Source organism: Aythya marila, assembly GCF_965140915.1.
Source record: "Aythya marila genome assembly, chromosome: 2".
Lineage (NCBI taxonomy): Eukaryota > Metazoa > Chordata > Aves > Anseriformes > Anatidae > Aythya > Aythya marila.
In genome coordinates, this window is record NC_139043.1 from 19640410 (window position 1) to 19656573 (window position 16164).

General features: G+C 40.3%; 1 protein-coding gene across 8 annotated transcripts in view; it reads right to left on the reverse strand.

Moving 5' to 3' along the window:
* Window positions 1-1589: 1589 nt before the first annotated feature.
* MLLT10 (MLLT10 histone lysine methyltransferase DOT1L cofactor) overlaps window positions 1590-16164 on the reverse strand; it is a 116963-nt gene continuing 102388 nt past the window's right edge. For 5 of the 8 annotated variants that reach the window (XM_082753484.1, XM_082753482.1, XM_082753479.1 and 2 more), the window contains 7 exons: window positions 14159-14313; window positions 12160-12348; window positions 11654-11742; window positions 11167-11528; window positions 5174-5276; window positions 4217-4429; window positions 1590-2260 (listed from right to left, as the gene is read on the reverse strand). In XM_082753484.1, the coding sequence (XP_082609610.1) occupies window positions 2192-2260; window positions 4217-4429; window positions 5174-5276; window positions 11167-11528; window positions 11654-11742; window positions 12160-12348; window positions 14159-14313 (1180 nt within the window). In that variant the 3' untranslated portion in view covers window positions 1590-2191. Of the gene's footprint in view, window positions 2261-4216; window positions 4430-5173; window positions 5332-11166; window positions 11529-11653; window positions 11743-12159; window positions 12349-14158; window positions 14314-16164 lie in introns of those variants that run through there. The other 3 variants (XM_082753483.1, XM_082753480.1, XR_014316924.1) reach the window with 2 other exon arrangements.

Genomic DNA, 16164 nt, shown 5'->3' on the forward strand with positions numbered 1-16164 from the left:
AGGGAAGGGTTGCGTTTCCTCCTTGCTATCTGGCAAATAAAAGACCAGCAGCTTTGTTGGTGTTCACCACCACCTTCATGGACAGCAAGCAAAATTCCTGAAGAAAAATGAACTAATTTTACAGAAATACAGTACGAAAATCACAACAAAACCCAAAGATCTTGATCATGTCAGCATAGGCACCACCATAGATGAAGAACATGTCCCATCTCCACAGAGCTCTCATCAAGTTATTTGAATATGAGTTTGGGGCATTACTAAGTACCACAGCTCACTGCTCCAGCAATCTCACAGCAACTGCTCCTGAAAGCATGAAAAAGAAACCTCTGACATCAGACCACAGCATGGGACTGCAACTGGACATCCAAGTCCAGGAAGCACAGATGTCTCAGGAAAGTGTTACAGCTGCATCAGTCTCCTGAAAGCACAAACTAAGGATGAAAAACATCTTTTAAAAAGTTATTGTAATGAAGCTTAGCAGTCACGTGCAATTAAAATCCTGCTCGTTGTATAATGTAAACAAATGCTCAGGTTTTCTACAAGACTCACGTTCACACAAGCCATATGCAACTATAAACATTATTAAAGTTTATTAACAAAAGCTTTGTACATATCTTTTCATACACTTGGAATTTTACATCTAGGCAAAATAACAGCACATTTCCATCTTACCTTTTGTACAAATTGTTACAGAATATTCACCAGTGGGTTGAGAAGGTAAAATAAACCACTGGTTTCCTTTTGTAAAGTATCTACAAAAGTGATTTGTGACATTTTTAAAAAATTCCCCAGAACATATAAAAATAAATTATTTTTACTTTTTCAATTAAATCTACTAATTAGAAATATTACAAATCAAAATATCAATGTTTTCTTATGAATTCTTCACAATACAAAACAGATTCACAAAACTTTATTTACAGAAATGAGGTAAGAACTGTGCAATGTTCAACTAAGAAACATATTGCAGAATTAACATGTTCTTCCAAATAAGTACACAGTGGAGGTCTAATTACAGCTGGGTCTTTTCCTCTAATATTTCCCACCGTACTATTGATTAGTGGTCATTACCCCAATTTAATTTACTTCACCGTACTGCATAGAGTCACGCCAGGAAATCAGCTGCTGTTGGTGGAAGTGCCCTAACACGAGTTCACCCGTTTCAACCACCGCTAAATCCTAGTGGGAAATATCAACTCACTTTTTTGGTAGTTTCTTAGTGAAAAGCGACCCAGGTAACAATCTGCCTGAGCTCTCTACAGTGGTATAAACACTTCTAGTAAAGGCAGAACAACAAGGCTGCTGGTGCAACACTGAATATTCCTGCTGCTAACAAGGACACGTCTAGTGCATGATCAGCTGTTTGCAGCCATTTCAACAAAACAGAGGTAGCAACAGGCACTTGGTTTAGGCCAAACACTGCACATACTTCTTCCAGTGTGGCCTTCTCATCTGGTAAGAAAAAAAAACTTTCTCACTGGAACCAAACCAGTTCCTTTAAAAACCTCAGAACTCTAAAACCTACACCAAAATTAACAAACTTTGGATTCCATACTGTAATTCTTAAACTCTTAATCAGGAAAAACTCCTCCTATATAACAATCGGGATTTAAAGGAATAAAAAGTTCAGAAGTAGATTCCCTTATGAGTCAGATTTCAAAATGTGTGTGTGTAAAAACAAACAAGTAGCAAGTCCAGACTGCCATCACAAGCATAGTCTAAAAGGATTGCAACTGCAGCAGAGGTTCAGACTGGCTAGGTTTGGGTTTTGCTTCATTTTTTGTTTTTTTTGATGTTCTTTTTTCTTTTTGTTTTTTGAAACTACTGCTCTGAAATCGATGTAATGCCTAACCGCGAACAGTTTACCAGCCTTTATGAGATTAGTACTGAAAAGTCAAGTATGTGTTTCTCCGTGGTTGAATTTGTACTTAGTACCATCAAATTGACAAAATAACTATAGTTTGCAGAATTTTATCTACTTCACAGTCTGAAACATGAAAAAGTACATCCACTTTAGTGCAACAAGAAAGCAAATCAAAGCCTACCAAAAATATCCTTTTGAAAATTATTAACCTTTTCCTGTGCAGTAAGAGTTCCTTGTTGCATTTCTTCACATCTGCAGAAAGGAAAACTGCAGTTTGCAGCCAGATGAAGTGCTATAACAGCAGGACATGCAGTTCTCAAGTATCACTCAAATGTCAACTCTTCTCTGACGCAACTGGTCCAGTTTTATCACTGAGCCTCTGTGTAAGAGAAAATACTTCTAAAAATCAGATTATAAAATACAGAGGTAAATACAATCAAATTCATGCAGATAACAAAGCCGAGATGGATGTTACACAAAGCAGATGAGGTAAATTGAATAGAGCTATCTAAATAATAAGCAATTTACTTTTGCATTGTAAAGAATAATCAAATATCATAGAATAAAGACGGGAAAGGACAGAACAGTTAAAGGAGCAGTACCACCTCTGAAGGACCTCAGACTAAGTCCCTCCCAGCTGCCGTAACAAAACATGAACTGCTTGTACCTTCCCTTCTAACAGGCCTTTCTGTTCCTGGCTGCTGCTCTGCCCTTGGATCCCACATGATGGTCAAGAATAATACAAGGTGACCTTTGCTAAGTTTTACTCCCTGGAGAGGGGTAAAATCTGTCCTTTGCCAACAGAAAAGAAATACAGTTCCCATTTTGTCCCTGTCACTGATATGTTTCTTTCATAAATTGTGACAAAGCTGCTATTTCCTGCAAGTACTGAACAGAACCGAGCCTCACTTCATTCACTGAGCTTCAGAAATGCTCGAAAACCCTGTTCCAATTCAAAGTGAGGTTAAAACATTCAAAACTTTTGCTAATCAAGAATTAGTTAAAAATTATTTTTGGATTAAAATAATTCAACAATCCAATGCAAACTCAGCTATAACCTTAAAAAGAAAGCAATTTTAAAAAATAATTATTTCTAAGGGTTTTATATTTGGGAGATGTTCTGAGATTTCCTTGAATTGTTTACAGGTAACTGTTACAAAAATACTAAATACAGTTGTAACATCATATTTGTAAAACGACTGCTGCCTGGTCATGTTCTCTAAAGCCAGTAATAGCCATTTCAAAAAACTCAAAGCAAGCACATCACATATAAAACAGGTTGTTCCAATGTACATAAAAAAGTAGATGGTCTCAATCCCATTCCCTATTAATTTTCAGAAAACGAAGGGGAGATAATTTTAAGCATAACAGAACAAATCGCTTGCATTTCTAAAAGGAGACGAAGCACTGAGCAAACTCCTGATACAGCCTTTGTGCTCTTCTATTTGGTGACCAGCAAAGAACATGGTCTTGCTGCAGTACTGCAGTGTGCAGCATGGTTTCCATCACAGTAATGGACCAAGCTGGAAAGTGACAACTACCACACACACAAAAAGTAAATGCTCACATTTCTGAGCAGAAAGGAGCTGTTTCTAGGAAAACTGTCTTGAAAATTCATCACATTATCTTCTGTGTTTCACCTATCTTAATTGCATGACCCTGAGAGAATGAAGTCTATTCTCTGACTCCTTGAGGAGCAATGAAGAATTTGCCTCTTGGGGGTGGAGGTTACAGGGCACTGTTTAAGAAAAATGGAACATCTTTGCTGGAAAAACATCTTACTTTTTAGTCTGTCCAGGAAAGGTTTCATTAGTATAACAGGCGCAGGAGGAGTTGCTCAGTCTCCTAGTGTACAGCCTCATCTCCCCATGCCAGAACCAAGACACCCACAGCCATTCTCTTAATGCCTATTTCACCATCCAAACAATGGGCTCCTCATCTCTCAAGTCATCAACCAACCTCTGCAGCTACCTGAGGCCTGCTGAGGTGAAGCTCTTCAAGTAAGGTGATGAGACAAATGACTGACAACATGGGAGACACAAAGCTGGGGAATATGGTGGGGTGAGAAGGGCTATGCTCATGGTTTTACAAGAGGAAGACAGGAATCACTGGATGAGTCCTGATCCACGGAAGCAGGAGCATGCAGCAAAGAGGCTGGGTATTAGTGACTGCAAGATAGTCACTTACACAATGAGTTGTGAACCTCATTAAATGTGGACCAAGGCTTCAAAAATAGAAAGAAAAGAAAAAATTCCACCATCCTTGAGTTGTAAATACATGCACGTAACATGCTTATCGTTCAGTTACCTCACAGAGCTACTTCCTTGAAAACGAGGTGAGAAATATACTTACTGTCACCTTCTGAGCCGCGTTATCTCCATGGATTGTAAGGAATGGGTTGGTAGAAGCTGCATTTAGTGGTGACGCCTGGGTGCCTGAAAGTAAGTTGTTGATGGGTATCTGTGCTCCTCCAGTAATCTGCAGTTGCTGTACTTCGGACTGGTGGTGGTGTTGGTGGTGGTGCTGCTGCTGCACTAACTGATACAAAAGGGCCTGATGTTGTTCCTGCAGCAATAAGATGGGACAGGGGGGAAATAATCAAGGGTTAGTTACAGAATAATAGCTGCTCCCTGGGTTCTTGCTTATCCAAATCTTCAGCCAGTGCAACCCTTAACCTAATCCCAGCTAATTTAGGTTACACTAACGAAGCTCCACAAGTCTGTGGGAAAGGGAAGGAAGTGCCTATAAAACTTCCCAAAATCAGTAGCTCATGTTCAGCAAAGCCTGCTGGCTCCTCCCAGGTCTCTATCAAAAGAAGCCTCTCTGAGAATATCAAACTAGGTTTCTACCACAGCACTAAAGCTACACAACTGGCAGTACGAATAGTTAAACCAGTTACCTATGGCATACACGAATACTGAAAGGCAGAGTGAAGACAGCTCACAAGATATTTCCAAAAATCTTTTGTGGTAGAGTCCCAGTGGTATCAGGAATTTGTTTAGGATATTGCTAGAGCCCGAATATGGCTCCAGACTCTACTGCCCACAGCTAATGCTTAGAGAGACAAGCCACCAACTCCACAAGGGATGAAATGGGACTGAAGGCATTAAGCAGCAATTCTGACAGCAATACACACAGATGCAGCCCATGACTGTCATCCAAAAAGGCTGAAGCAACCGCCAAACTGAATGATTTTCAAAAGCTGTAACATAAATTAAATGCATTTCTGGTATTTGCATTAGGCTGGAGAATCTATCCATGCCTAAGACTATACCAGACGAATAAGTGAATTATAACTGGAAGACTTACCGACGTGAGCTGCTGGGTACTCAGTAACTGCTGGAATTGCTGGTGCTGCTGATGGAGGAGAAGTTGTCTCTGTTGGTCAGGAAGCAATCCTAGTCCCGAGGCACTGTGGGGTGTGACAGGTAATACTGCAGTTTACATGGAAGTACGAGAACTTTTTACTTCAGCATTCCATTGAAACAAAAAAAAAAATTATGTAAACAGAGAGTTCCTGTTCAGTATTTTGATCGCATATCATCAAATATTAAAATTTGTCAACTGGCATTTTTGATCCATAGCTAGACGTTACCACTGCCATCCCAGTTTAGATTTCACATAATCTAAAACACGGCCTTTCTATGGAAGCCCCTACCAGCCTTTAATACTACTTACATGTCTGTTACCAAACCTGGTACGCCTGCTACTGGAACTGTATTTGCTTCTCAGCTGAACAGACACAATCTCACCAGACTCATATTCATGTGTAATACTGGAGCAAGGACCACGGTCCTACCCCAGTTCTTGGACCTACTCTCATCAACTCAAATCACTCAAGTTGCTTCTCGGTCTTTTTTAGATGCAATTTTCAGCTTCTTCTAAAAACGCCACCCACCACAGGGCAAGCTGTACCAGCAACCTGATGAGCACTCCAAATTATGAAGCACTGGCTGCTCTGTGCAGCATGCAGATTCTTACCCCCATCACCATTTTGCCACGAGAACTTCACCACGTGAGCTGATCTGACTGCTCTGAGCGCGCTGCAGTGGACAGCACTCCCAGCCCTACCCGGAGGTAATGCTCCCATAATGGAAGAGGACAGAAATGAGTATGTGCTGACTCCTCAATTACTGCAAATGACAGCCTGACAGATTAAGTTAGAAATGTGGCAATTGAAGTTCATATGCTAGTCTTGATGGCTTTAAAACACACGCAGACAGAGCAGTTATCCTGCTCCTTCTCCTGTTTCTGTTGCTGAGGCAGAGACAGAGCAGGCAGCTGGGCAGGGCAATGCCTTGAACTACATTAAAAGTGTAAGAGCCAACTCGTGCCAGCATGTAGGAGTCTCCACTCAGCAGTTACTGCCCTGGTGCAGAACTGCAAGCCAAGCAATTGTTCCTCAAGCCTGGGGTTACACCAGTTTGGCTGAAGTGAATGCACAGGAGTTTCAGTTAGGGTAAATCTGGCTCTGTTCTACTTAAAGGATCCTCATATGAGCACACGCTGATCAAATTCATCATCTTCCGAATCTTTCTCTTATCATGTACCTACAAAACAGTTCATAAAGCTGTGTGCACGTGTGTGCTTGGTTTGTTTGGATTTTAAAGGCACACACCAAGTTCACCGGCAGTTCCTCTGCCCTGGTTTCCTTCCAACTCTGATCTTCAGTTACATTCAGATCTATCACTACTGCCTACACCTTGTCTGTTATTTAGCAAACAATTCAGCCTTGAAGCAGCTCAGCTGATGCTGTCACAGACAGGAGGCTGGCTACAACTTCGCTCCCAGCCCCACTTTCTGTGCCCACACAAGCCTTTCTGCAGCTCTTTACGAAACGGGGCAGGGAACCGATCCAGCTGACAACTGCTCTGTGAATAAAGGGTTTCTTCAGCTGTGCCAGCTCACTGCGATACCAACAGCACACTCAAGGATGGTTCTGGAACAGAATCAGGATGGTGGCGGGATTTATTCTTTTGGTAGCATTGTTAGCTTTTATTAGTTTAAAACACCCAGCAAATTACTAGGTGCAGTTTTGCAATAGGTTTAAGCTAATATAAGCTTATCCCGCTGTTGAAAGGTTAAGTATTTCCCTTTCGGCTGTGCATTTTTGTCCCCTCCCCTTGCCCTAGCTCTTGCACAATGAGCTGCATCTCACGGGAACCAAGCTGAAACCAAAGCCAGCACAAAAAACGCCAGAAGATTGTCCATTAATGCAGAGGAGGCTATTGTACGAAGGCACCAGCACTGGCAGCAGCATGGAGCTGTGTGCAGGATGACCACCAGGACTCCTAGTTGCAAGCAGTAGGAAGGAATTAAATCAAATCAGCCAGGTTACCATCAGCAGCTCTTCAGGGCACGGTATTTCCCTTGTCTTCCTGCAGCGTCCATCACACTGCTCCACGTGGACACTTACTCGGTATTACCCAGCCGGTGTGACAACACCCATAGCATGGCCATTCTCTATCGCTGGGACAGGGCAGGTGACAAACCAACTGCTTCATACCTCACTGCATGGCTTCAGAGCCAGGGAAACACGTGCTGGGCTACACTTACTCCCTATCATCTGCTTCACACCATTCGCTTCCTCCCATGTCTGGCACTCTCCTGGCTCTCCAAGCTCTCGTGCAACGTGCTCTTTTGCCCAAGCCAATAAATCAATTCTCCTAACCCTGTCCTGTGCAAACCCTTTTGCCTCTGGTTAATCTCGCTGTATTCTTTGGCTTTTTTCTTACGTGAATTTTTAGAAACTGCGTAATCAGAAGTACACCTGATATTCAAGGCACTGACACAGCAGGGATTTAAGGTGACAAAGCGGGGTGTCCACTGCACGATCCGTTTAATCCCCAATAATTCCAGCTATGTTTGTTTGGTTGTTGATGAGCACTGAGATGACATTTCACCCATCCAAAGAAACTCCCACATTTCCATCCTGAGCTATGACATGAAAAGCAAGGCCTGACATCACATACGAGTAACTCAGAACTGTTTGCTCTACATGTGGCTCTTTCAAACAATTTTCAATTATTTGAAATTCTTTCAGTCAGCTTTAAATAAATGTAGCTTTTTTTTTTTTTTTTTGTAAAAACTGCAAAAAATAAGCATGCTCAACTTGACTAATACTATTACTTCCTTTTTCTCTTTTAGCTCACTTATTGTGTGTTTTTCTGTACTGGAATGAATCTTCTCCACTGTGTTGGTTTTTTTTTTTCACTTATTAAAATCTCATTATCTCTTTTTTCCTACATCACGTTTCACCTTTGCCCTTATTTTTTCTGTTGCTGTTTTCCCCACTCTGTTTTCCTCTCCTGCTCTACAAAGGCACTTGAAGGAAAATACCCACAGCCAGCAGCTGAGATGCACCTAGAAACAAAGGCAAACTGTAGAAGACACAACCCTGCGGCTCCTGAGCCTGCTGGAAAAGGCAGCTCACTGGATTTCACCACGGACCTTCCTCTAAATCAGACCAGTTTGGCATGTAAATTTAATCCTTTTTAGCTTCTCAGTAAAAGGTACAATTGGTCTGAACCTCTCCATCCTGCAGCCTTCTCCAGTTGCTAGACTGTGGAAGAAACAATCCTATCTTCTCCCTTCAATCACTTGATCTCCTTGTTGCTCTGAAGGTAGGACGCAATCTGCATTAAACTTTCCCTCCCTGCCCCCCCAAAAGACCTCGTATTTTTCTCTACTGAATGAAGGCAGGCTTTTACCTAGCATTTGAAACTTTCCCAAAGAAGAGCGTGCAAAACCGGTGTTTTCTTGCTTCCCCATGTCCCACAGTTAACAGAGAGCTCATGGGAACAAGGACTATACCCAACAGTTGTATACACCACTTTCCAGGTATCAATAAATAACCCAGCTACTTTTCACATCAAACAGGACAGATTCTGAAACTGGGGAAGTTACCATCAACAGCAACTTACAGGAGTATCTGGGAGGCCTTTTCATTATAAAACAATATTAAAAAAAAAGTTAAAAAGTGGAGCTGGGTTCTCGCATGACTTGCCATCATCTTGGGAACAGTGATTTAACCCAGCTCCAACCTGGTTCACCACCACGTCATCTAACCAGGGTCGGAGAGCTGCTACCAGCGCAGCAGCAAAGCTCCACGCCTGCCCGTGCTTTTCACAAGCTCACCCTCCCACTGACGCAGTTCAAAGAGTAGTGATAGCCAGAGGAATTTAACACTACAGGAACAGCCAGCTACTTGCCACTGAGTCAGCGCTGACCTCGAGGGTGACAGGAACAAACGGCGTACCCTGGAGTTTCAGAAACAATGATCCCAGCCAATGGAAAAGACTTTCATATTTTTTTCCCCAATTTTCTTTATCCAAAATCAAACCAGAGTCTCTGCACAACATAGCTTTTTTTTTTTTTTTTGTAACAACAGGTGAATTTTGTTTTGTTTGAAAGTTTTTTCACAAGAATTTTTTCGATGGAAAAAACGGGGATAAGGAACGTATGTACCACTACTAAAATCCAATTAGCACCAATTTGTGAGTAACGGGGAAACATCTCAAAAGGAAGGGGGCCCAGAAAAAAAAAAGGGGGGGGGGACATGAGCTCAGAAAAAGTAGAAAACTGTGTAAAAACCACAATAAAAATAATGTTATTAAGGGAGCAATGCAGATTGAGATCATGCAAGATAAGGAAATGGAAATTCTGACAGTTATAGGCCATCTCAAGCTTTTTGTAGGAGAGAACAGAAAAATGCCAGGAATACTCTAGAGTCTGATCTAAGCTAGAATGAGAGCTAACCAGCAGTACACGAGTTTCCATACTCTGCATGAACTGGAGTAGTCTATTTCTAGGCTACACACTCAAGAGTGACAGCAATTAAGATTGATATCAAAGAGAAACAAAAGATCTTCTGCACTACAGAGAAGCAGAAGTAAATAATCTGTGGATTAACAAAAAAGAATAAGAACAGCATGGCCAGTGATACCTTGGCATGACCAGAAATGGGGAATTATTGTACAACCTGTCAATATAACTGATTTTGTCTAGTTTTTCTCACTACAAACAACTCCTCAGATTTTGGGGGAGAGTAAATCAAAATTCTTGTGTTCTCTGCAGACCTCTGCTACACAAGAAAAGAGAATATCTTCTTGTTAAGGAAATGTCTTTTGTTTAACCTATGAAATGTTACAATCATATACAAGCTAAGAAAAACAATCTGCTCAGTAAAAATATCCTAGCACATGAAAACAAACCAGGACACATTTGAAAGTATCAGGTTTGTGAGCCTAACGAAGCAGTACCAGTGATACTGTACAGGAACATTCAGATAGTGCCAATTAACAGTGAGGGGAAAAAATGGAAGAAAGCTACAAAACCAGGGATCCCTTCCATCACATGCCAATCACATATGCATTTTTGTTGGGTAATCCAGCATAATCTCCAAAAATAGACTCAAAGACAAGCAGTCCACTCCCTGTTTGCAGGCATTTCTTTCTACACAGAAAAGTGGTTGTTCTTCCTAAGTGCAGGGCAATATGAGAGGGTAGGGGGAAGGGAAGTGGGAGTTATCCTTGGAGTTATCAGGAGTTAAGTGAATTAGTTATCCCTGGCTCTGCTCTATCCCAAAATACTTCCAGACCAAGCAGTTCAAACCCCTCCTGGAACGCAGCTGTCTCCTTTTGTTACCCATTTACCTTGTATCTCAAGCAGCAGCAGCAGTTTAGGCTACTTAGGATACCTGGTTTTGGGGAAAGGGTTGTTGTACTCAAACATGGATCTTTTTATGCACTTAAAAACCTTTAGGAATATGACTTCAAAAAATAGTTTTCTTGCTTTGGAGTCAGATGCAGAGAACTGAAAACACCACACAGCTGCATCACTACTCTTGTTAGTTATGCCTATTACCTCTTTAACTACATGACCGTATACTGTTCCCCTTCTGCTTCCCCTCCACCCCCACAACTGCAACAAATGGTAGCTTTTCCAGTGCTGCTTTAATCCTGGAAGAACAATTGGCAGGACAAAGAATATTGTTTTCTGAACTAAAAAAAGATCTGAAGCACATTTGCATAATTACATTTGTTTTGGAATGTGACTCGATTAAAAAAACAAGAATAAATGGATACGAACTACGATTCACAAAAGCTAAACAGAAAACCTTTCTTCTTTAACCTTCATGCTTCCATTAAATGCTGTTATTTTCTTTCACAGATCAGGAGCAGAACCTAGTTTGACAATTAAAGGCTAAGGCAGAAAATGTACCATTTGAATAAGGCAGCTAAAAATACAGCTAAACCGAAGACAGACACTATCGAGAAAAACATAAATCAGCAAATTCTTACCTGTTATTTAACGTAGTTGGCAGAGGATGCGTTGCATTGGGTGGCACGGTTGCATGAGTGAGAGGAGAAGGGTTCTGTGATATTGTTGCCGGGGTCTGAATTACCCCATTTAAAGCCCCTACAATTCCATTGATTGCCAGCTGGCTGGCTGGCAGTGCTCCAATTATTCCACCCACACCAGGCACTGCAGGAATGGTGGAGGTTACAGTCTGCATACCACTAGCTAGTGCCCCCACTGTCACACCATTGACCTGTTGAACTCCTGTGACTCCTGAGCCTTGCTGAGCTGGACTCTGCCCAGCAGGTGGTGGAGTGGAAAGGGCTGATGAACTGCTGGTGCTTTGTCCGCTGGAGGTTATCTCCTGGTGTAAAAACAAACAACAAAACCCCCTCAGCTGCATAAAGTTTCGCATAGCAGCAAAATACAACGGCTATGATGAGTTAACTTGTAACAAGTTTAAGTTTAGAAGGAACAAATAAATATTACCTGATTTAATACAGGAAGAGAATTGTCTGGTAAAAAACTGTTTCCCAGATGAGGGCTTTTACTGCTGTTCAAGGAATCGGTGCTAGGTGCTAAAGCAATTAGTTCAAAAAACAGTGATTAAATTTCTGCAACATGTAAGAAGATTCAGAGCAATTATTTTAAAATAATGTCAAAGGTAAACATACAAAATGTAAAGTCAACCGTAGAATCGCTGCTGAATAGTAAAATATTAACTAAATGATTAGTGAATCAATAGATTCAAACAGATGTCCTCCAGACTGAAGAAAAAACCCACACTGAAACAAGTAGTAACGGTTTATACAAGTCTTCCACTAGATTTTAAACATTAGAGGTTTGGGGTTTTGTGGGTTTGTTTGTTTTAACCCCCACAAAAATATTTATTCTGATAATATAGGTACATGCATCTCCCACTGATGGCATTTGTAGATGAAACGGGTATTTCATATAAATCATTCAAATTTCTTCCACACTTTCACACTATTTACCTGCTTGCACTGGAAAGGCATGTACTTGATGAGAAGGGCTAGGATTTGAAGTTATTGTTGGAAAGGGCACTGAAAGCTGCGCATTGAGTAGCTGGAGCCGTTCCTTTTTAGCAGTCAGGTTCTTTATCTGTTCTTCTAATCTCCTATTTTCAACCTGAAGTTGGTGTAATGATTTAAGCATTCCTAAAACTAAGATAAAAACGCATGTTATCTTTTACAACCAGATTCAAAGTTTTACTCTTTTGTTAAAAAAAAAAATCATTCAACGACACCATTGTTGCTAAATTTAAATAAAATAAGTAACACCTTGACTTTAATTTATATATTATAAATCAAGACTAGCAAATGCATTTATATGTGAAAATAAAAACAAAAACATTAATGGGATAATGTCTCATCATCAGGGGTGACAGTCATTTTAAGAAAAATTGAGTACATGATAACTCGCTCCAAAAAGCGGAACACAAGAACAGTATTATTTTAGCAGCACAGGTTGGCAGCGTAGCTGGGAAAAACCTATTAGAAATTTTAAACATCATGAAAACAGAAAGGGTTTGATACGTATGCATTCAACTAACAGTACATCCAACTAACAACTTCATGTAAAAATAAACAAAAGCTTGTGAAAAGAGCATTATTCGGTTTTAATCTCCTGCAGAAGGAATCCCAAAGTTACACAATGGCAGAATTTCACCCATTGTTAAGTTACCAGGACACACCTTGCTGGGAGCACTCTCATTTGCTGTGAGCGTCGATCTACAAATCACCCAGCAGGGAGCACTGTGTGAGCACTGCAGTTACCACCCTCTTCCCCCCCTCGGCCCCCAGAAAAAGGGCATCATCTTCTGTCCTAACATGATTTTCTTTACCGAGCTCAGTTTTTTCAAACTCCGACTTTGTTTCAGAACTTGGATTTCCCAACTAGTGCTAGAGTGTGACTGTAAAGCCACAGGGATAGCCTTTTTTTTTTTTTTTAAATTCTAAATTGTATTTGTTTAACATGACCTCTGGGCCTACTACAGACATAAGTCTACTGGTATAGGCACATCTGGTCATTTCCCAAGGATTTAGCTTTTATCCCTCCTCTTCAAGAACATACAAAGGAACCCTCAGTGAGCCCAAATGAGATGCAATAAGACTTAGCTAAACCTGTCCTCCAGCTATCATGTTTAAAGGATTATCCCTGCATGAATTTCCTGACAATTAGCATTTTTGTCAGGATACCATTCATAAAAACACCAACTAGATACCACTTTACACTACCAAAAAGAATAACACGTTCAATAAAATATAACACAAAACCCAAGCTGGTATTAATTTTCTTTTAAATGTATTCAATCATTTCCTTAGACGCTGCTATTTTCTGGAGTACAGAGATGTAAGTGATCTACTCATCAGTTCCACATTTAGCGTACTCGGTCTTGGACTATTCCATCCTATTAAATGTAACTTGAAAAAAAATGATTTGCTTACTTTGAGAATTTCATGATAAACACAGAACTTAATAAAGATACGAAAGCCTACTAGGACGCTTGCCTGACATTTATAAATACATGTATTTTGAAACAGCAACAGAAGTAGGCAGTTAAGATTTTAAAAATGAAAAAGTCACTGTACCAATAAAGCAAACTGAGCAACTGGGTTTTACTCATGCACAGTTTGTGAAAGTTGTGCAGATTTGCAGCAGGGGATCTAAGAGTATGGAATTTAAGAGTCCAGAACTTGTTTTCAAGCTCTGCAGTCGACCAGCTGGATCTACAAGTCACTTCCTCTTGCATGACACAATTTCCCCATCCATAAAAATTTAGATAGAAAACTCTTCTGTAATCTACTGAAGCCAACTGCCACACTAAGAACTAGGTTGCAAAGCAACACCACAGTTATAATTCTTTTCACAACAGAAAATAAGCCTTTAAAAAAAATCTTGGACAACACCTGAGCGGCAATTAAGAGCAACACAGGTAACAAAACAGTTCCGGAACAGAACGCAAGTACTTACTGTCACTAGGGGTGCCTTGTTCGAGTAAAAACTGCTGTCCTTCACTCCATTGCCTCTCCAGAAGCTGTTCTATGCTGGCTGCTACTGGGGGCAAGTTTTCCCCGCAGTTGTTCCCTGATTGATCATAGCGAATCTGCAAGCTGCTTACAGGGGATCTGTTGAAAATATTGCAATGTATTGTTTAAAATAAAATGATTTAAGGAAATGTATTAGCAAAAACCTGCTGAGTTTTTTCTTACCTTGTATCTGCCCTTAGCATCTACACACCTCAAAGACTAAGCTAGTTCACCAAAATCAGCCAGAACTCCTGGCTCTCAGTACTAAGGCTTGGATTTAAATAATAATGATAATATTTCATAGCATGAGAATTTATACCAGGAAAACACATAACTTCTTGCGTACAGACTAGCACAGAATAGCACTTCCACACCTAAAGGTCATATAAATGCGCTGCCTAACTTGTTCTTAAAAAAAAGTAACGTAAAAACAGATTTTTGAAGGACTACAGGAAAATATTATTTCATAAGGAACACAATGGAAGCTGTCCTCTGCTTGTCCTGCGCACACTTCAAGTACATTTTTTCTTTTTTGCTTACAATCACACATAGTTTAAAGAATAATCCCTTTGCAACATGCCTCTTCTTGTCCAGGAGAAAATCAAATATTCAGCATACAGCCACTATAAGATAACCTCAAGTCCTACAGAAAGTCTTCTTTTTCATTGCATAGGGCAAAATCTAACCTGTGAGCTGACCCTCAGTGTATTTCTGTAATTCTGGCCTCCTGTACGCATACCCCTCATACAGAATCAACACCAAGGCCCACTAAAAGTTGTTGGGTTTTCTTATTTGTTTGTTTTTAAACTCGAGTGAGCTGAAATCCAGGTTCTTATGTATCTGCTATTACTGTAGTAATAAATATTTGCCCCAACAGAGGATCGCAGCTGTACTGCTCAACACAGCGCAAACTTACCAACAAGACCACCGCGGTCCCAGTACAGGCCAACACAGAGCACTCAGGAAATCAGTGTGTTAATTATGATTAGTGTAATAAGCGGTGGTCACAGCACATTAGCTACCTAATGACTGTCAAGCATTGTGTAGGCACCAGAGCAAAGTGATTTTTATGAGAAAAGGTTTTAAGTAGGTGACTTAAGAGCTCTGTAGGTATTTGTAAATATTCCTCTTTTGCATACAGGATGAAAGAGAAGCAACACTTGTTAAAAGAAGTCTGATGAATGGGTAACCAAGGCAGTGCTTTTTGACAAGAGATGACAACTCCACAGCATTTAACAGGTCAGCACAGACACGAAAAACACAGCCTTAAAACTAGTTGTTTACATGACATGCTGAAGTGATAAGAATGGAAGTTTATGCAGAAACATTCTGAACAGATGTACTACACTCTGCACAAACAACCGATTCAAATTAAACAAACAAGCAAAAAGCATACACACACACCCCAGCAACTTCTCTGCATGCACTTTTACAGGCACGTAACACTGCCCTAACAGATTATTCCACATGAAGCAAAAATCAACAACAAAAAAGGACAAAAAGTCTTGTTGGGCTTAGGACCGTTTCCTGTCGACTTCATAAAAGCATAAAATAAAGCAACATACAACTACATAAACTCCCAACCCTTCCTTGGAAGCTTTTAGAGAGGGGGAAAAAAATCTAGACTTCTCTATCAACATTAGTCAATCAATCCTCTTAGAGATGATCATCTACTTCACCCCTTATATATGATCATTTCTGCACACTAGGTTTGAATCCTTATTCCAAACAGTATTTGATTTTCTTTTCCAGTTGTATTATAAATGTACTGTATGCGAAGCTTTGATGCAGTCACTGACATGGCAATCCCTTCTCTGTTTCGTGTTTCACATCTTGCTTACTTTCACAACTGTTTTTTGTTTGGGGTATACTATCCATACTCTTACAGTATTAATTTTAAGTAGTATCACAAGTGATCTGCATTTAGATATAGGCATATATACGTATAAC